The sequence below is a fragment of the Hyaena hyaena genome, unplaced genomic scaffold (genome assembly GCF_003009895.1).
Source record: "Hyaena hyaena isolate Hyena2069 unplaced genomic scaffold, ASM300989v1 scaffold_13, whole genome shotgun sequence".
NCBI classification, from domain to species: Eukaryota; Metazoa; Chordata; class Mammalia; order Carnivora; family Hyaenidae; genus Hyaena; species Hyaena hyaena.
In genome coordinates, this window is record NW_024080645.1 from 1,454,319 (window position 1) to 1,459,382 (window position 5,064).

General features: G+C 52.1%; 1 protein-coding gene across 1 annotated transcript in view; it reads right to left on the reverse strand.

Moving 5' to 3' along the window:
• Nucleotides 1-1,957: 1,957 nt before the first annotated feature.
• The window catches only part of RLBP1 (retinaldehyde binding protein 1), a 13,387-nt gene continuing 10,280 nt past the window's right edge, over nucleotides 1,958-5,064 (reverse strand). The window contains exons 6-8 of the mRNA XM_039216667.1: nucleotides 4,079-4,237; nucleotides 2,783-2,893; nucleotides 1,958-2,511 (exon numbers count right to left, since the gene is read on the reverse strand). Of these exons, the coding sequence (XP_039072598.1) occupies nucleotides 2,353-2,511; nucleotides 2,783-2,893; nucleotides 4,079-4,237 (429 nt within the window). The 3' untranslated portion in view covers nucleotides 1,958-2,352. The remainder of the gene's footprint in view (nucleotides 2,512-2,782; nucleotides 2,894-4,078; nucleotides 4,238-5,064) is intronic.

Consider the following 5,064-nt stretch of genomic DNA (forward strand, 5'->3'; position numbering starts at 1 on the left):
TGAGCCCGGCTGATTCTAACATTCACCTTTAAGGTCCTCAGACACGTTCTCCCAAAAGTGGCACCACCTTCCTGGACAAGATATGGCCCCGTCTGCCCACCACCTCTCTTTCCTGTGGGGCTGGGGTCTGTGCCTGGAGGGGCAGTACCAGGACACGACCAGCAGGGGGCAGTGCCGGCCCGCAGTCAGAGCTGACTCAGGCTCCCCACCGCACAGCCTTCCTGGTCAGACCCGGGCCCGAGTGAAGACGCTAGCCCTGCTGACCGTAGGGGAGACCCCAGTGACCCATTTGGATCTTAGAGCCAATGCCCCCCCCCCAAGAGCCTCCTGGTCGGCATCTGCCTTCGGGTTTTCTCCACATCCTGATCTCATTTGTAAATTAGAGCCCCACGAATCAGAGGGTGGGCCCCGGCAGCATCGACAAAGGCTTCTAGCAACTGGGGGCCCGAGGGAAAGACAGGAATCTTCCAAGAGGAATCTGCCTTAGTTTCCCTCAGATGGGGATACAACTCTTTTACAAAAGAATTCGAAGTATATCTTGAATGCTTTAAAAATGTCTTTAACTCAGCCTCATCCCCACCCCACCTCTACCAACACCTCTACCGAGGGGTCACCAGTGCCCCCCATCCCAGCGAATGCAAGTCTCTGTTCTCTTATCACTTGACCCCTCAGCACCAACGCACAGTGGTTCCTGCCCTCATTCTGGAAATGCCTTCGCAGCTCTAGATGTCGTAGAAGATCCGTTAGGGTACAATCAGAGCAGCTCCACCCCTTCCGGCTTAAATATGAGAGTTACGGGTAAGATTTGATTTGGAAAAGGGGACCCTCGCCTTTTAAAGGGTTTTGGAAGAATTTGCAATAAAGGGTTCGGGGAAAATCCTCACTGGTCAAGCCTCCCACCCCTCCACCCACAATAATTTGCTATGATTACTCCTCCAGCTCAGAAGACCTAGGCAAATATCATTTATGACCATAGATTGTCGACTGTGAATATTATAAAGAAGGAAGTTACTTGGGTGATGAGCATACACTGCAAGCCCTAGAAATGAAAGAAGGGATATAAGAAATAAATGCATATATATGTACGTTCACATATACACGTACACACACACACATATATATATATATATATATATATATACCCACCCTGGAAAACAAGAACAAGGACACTCAGTGGATCAGAAGATTCCTGGACTGGGGCGCCTGGGTGGCTCAGTCAGTTAAGCGTCCGACTGCAGCGCAGGTTATGATCTCACAGTTCGTGAGTTCGAGCCCCGTGTCGGGTTCTGTGCGGACAGTGCAGGGCCTGGAGCCTGCTTCAGATTCTGGGTCTCCCTCTCGAGACTCTGCCCCTCCCCTTCTCGTTTTCTCTCTCTCCCTCTCAATCCCTCTCTCAAAAGTAAATAAACATTTTTTTAATTAAAAAAAAACCAAAAAAGTGGGGCGCCTGGGTGGCTTAGTCGGTTAAGCGTCCGCCTTTCGCTTAGGTCATGATCTGGCAGTTCGTGGGTTCGGGCCCCGCGTCGGGCTCTGTGCCGACTGCCAGCTCAGAGCCTGGAGCCTGTTTCAGTCTGTGACTCCCTCTCTCTCTGACCCTCCCCTGCTCACGCTGTCTCTCTCTCTCTCCTAGAAATAAATAAAACATTAAAAAAATAAAAACAAAACAAAACACTACCAGTCCAGGCAAGGTGTCTAGAGAGAGCCTTTGGCGGAGACCCCAGGCAGGAGGGGACGCGACCGTCAGCCTGGAAGGGGGGTCCGCCACCACACACGTCACCACACACATCACCACACACGTCACGCTACCCCGACTGAGGGGACCAGGCTATGACAAAACGCAGCCACTTCAAGGCTACTTCCACCCCAGAATTCCATACGGAAAGCCCCTCGCCTGCCTCCCGGCCGCCAAAATTGCCAACATTGCCGTGTTTGCCAGATCATTTTATAGCCCCCGCTCTTTTATCCTATTATCTTATTTATTGATTTACGTAGGCGGGGACAGACCTAGCAATCAGCCTCTCTGCCTGTCTTCAGACCCCCGAGGCAAAACTGCTGGAAAGGACATCGTAGAGAAGCTTCGTTAGAGAGTCTTTGAAACTCGACCCAGCGCAAGACACTGTCCTAAGCTTCCGAGTCAGTGGGAATGTAACTGCTCCCAATTCTTCTCGTTCAAGGGAACCCCCCTGTATTATGGCCCCCCAACTTGGGAGGAGGGTGACGGCTGAACTCATCCAAGCACGGGGAGGCTCAGGGGAGCCACCTCAGGCAGCCCTTCTCCCACCTTCCGGGCTCCGGGACGGCTGAGGAGAGCCCAGGGTCGCTAACTACGGGTGGACAGCCTGACGGAAGTCCTCAGAAGGCCGTGTTCTCCGCTTGGGCCCGGGGGCCAAAGAGCTGCTCAGCGACGGCCTTGCCGTCATACTTGGGCAGGGTGCCCCCGAAGTCAGCGGGCAGGATGTCCTCATCAATCTCCTGGAAGAAGCCAGAGAGGTCATCGCCATGGACGAAGACCTGCAGGGGAGACAGAGCTGAGTTGGGGGGGGGGGCGGCGGGAGGGGGTGGGGGGTGCCCTCGGGCTGAGGGACGGAGGAAAGGAAAGGAACAGAGGAGAAAAGCACAGCATGCCCTCTCTGCCTGGTGGCATCCTCCTCTGCATTGTGCTGTCATTGGGCTTGGGGACCGTGCCCACCCTTGTCCCCTCCCCTCCTTCCCGCAACCACCAGCACCGCCACTCACTCACCAGAGAAGCACTGGGCGCCTCCGCGGGGGGCCACGCACTCACCCTTTGCAGCAGCTTGCTCTTCAAGAAGGGCTTGACCATGTTGTAGGTGGTGGTGAAGTACCACGGCTGGTGGATGAAGTGGACGGCTTTGAACCGGGCTGGGAAGGAGTCCTGCGGTGCAGAGAGAGCGCCGCCCAGTGGCCGCCGTGCCCTCCGAGGCCCCCGTGCGAGGCCCCCATGCACTCCCCCTCCGCCTCTCCCCACGGCTGGAGGACAGACCTGCCTTCCCCCGTGCTTTGCCCCCAAAGCACAGCCCCCCGAACATTCTGCCCCTGGGCTCGCAACCGGGGAACCTGGGCTTCACCGAGGCTCCAAACTGCAGGGAGGAAGCCCCGGAGGCCAGGCAGCCCAGCCCTCTCCCTGCTGAGGCACCAAACCCCGCCATTATTAGGCAGAACAAAGAAATGAGGGGCGCCTGGGTGGCTCAGTCGGTTAAGTGTCCAACTTTGGCTCAAGTCATGATCTTACAGTTCGGGAGTTCGAGCCCCAAGTAGGGCTCTGTGCTGACAGCTCAGAGCCTGGAGCTGCTTCAGAGTCTGTGTCTCCCTCTCTCTCTGCCCCTCCCGCGCTCGTGCTCTGTCTCTCTCTCTCTCTTTCTCTCTCTCTCAAAAAAAATAAATGAACATTAAAAACAATTTTTTTAATGAAATGGTAGCCTTGCTTGGTTTTTAGGTGACCTGAGTTTTTTCACACCCATTAGCCTGCTGAGTGGATTGGAAACTACTCTAAACCCCAGAGACACTGCCGTCATGTCTCCCTATCCTTCAGTGCCCCCTAAACCCCGGTCTCCCACCCCTCCTTTCCCAGATACACATAATCTGAGATAGAGGGTTCGCTCTGAGAAAGGAGTTCTGACACGTCAGTATACACAGGACTGAGTTGTCGGAGCCATTGGCCATAATGGCAACAAAGTCGCGTTCAGAGAGAGACAGTGTGACATATGTGGACAGTGAACAGGATTCCAGGTCAGAGATTGTAGGGTCAAGTCTGACCTCTGCCACTTTAGGGTTTTATGACCTCGAGAAGTCACTCAAACCTGTGAGCCTCGGTTTCGAGGTTTGTAAAATGAAACAGGGAAGAGGTGGGTACTGCTCTCAAGGAGTTAAGGAGTTAACGTGCGTACGTGGCTCACTGTCCTTCACCATGCAAGTGCCTGTGGCTGCCGTCGCTCATCGTGGCGCTAGGTGGTCCCCTTCTTAGGTCCTCAGTGGCACCGTTAACCCAGGAAACTGGGCCCAGCCTCCCAGCCTCCCGACCCGTGAGAGGCTCCCTCGGGACCAAGTTCTGAGCCCTCACCTGGAGCATGTCCACCATCTTCCTGAGATCGGAAGCCCGGAGTCCGGCAGCCTGCTGCATGGTAAAGCCCTTGAAGTTCTCAATGATGCAGAAGCCATTAATTTGAGTCTCCTCATTCTCTAGTAGCTTCTCCAGGATGAAACAATATGCCTGCAAGATCTTGGACACAGAGTGAACAGGCAGTAAGACCCAACACGGGTACATCCCTTTACTGGAGGTAATTTGTCACAGGCTTTAAACTGGGACGTTCAACCTCTGTGGTTGTGTCCCAAGAAAATAACCTTGAATGTCATATCCATGGTTAGGTGCTAGGGTGTTTATCTTGGTACGCTTATAATGGTAGAAACGCTGGAAATAACCTAAGTGTCCAACAATAAAGGACTGGTGAAGTTATGGTACATTCATGCCATGAAATATTCTGCAGCAGTTAAAATTATATGTATTATATATAAAAATATAGAGCAAAATCTTCATTCACTATGTATTCTTGTAGAGTATGATCCCATTTTTTTAAAATTTTTTAATGTTTTATTTACTTTTAGGAGAGAGAGAGAGAGAGACAGCGTGAGCAGGGGAGGGTCAGAGAGAGAGGGAGTCACAGACTGAAACAGGCTCCAGGCTCCGAGCTGGCAGTCAGGACAGAGCCCGACGCGGGGCTTAAACCCACGAACCGCGAGATCATGACCTAAGCGAAAGTCGGACGCTTAACCGACTAAGCCACCCAGGCGCCCCTGATCTCATTTTTATATTTAAAAAATGTGTGTGTGTGTGTTTCTAGAAAAAGTGGATTGGAAGGATGTCGGTGGTAGAAATCCCTGAGTAGTAAAATCGTGGATGATTTTCATTTCTGATTTTTTTGCATTTTATAACATGTAAATATTGTTTAGTAATAAGAAAAAAGTATTCTTAAAATAGTCTTTTGTAAAGATTTTATTTTATTTTTTTTTTAATGTTTTATTTATTTCTAGGAGAGAGAGAGAGAGAGA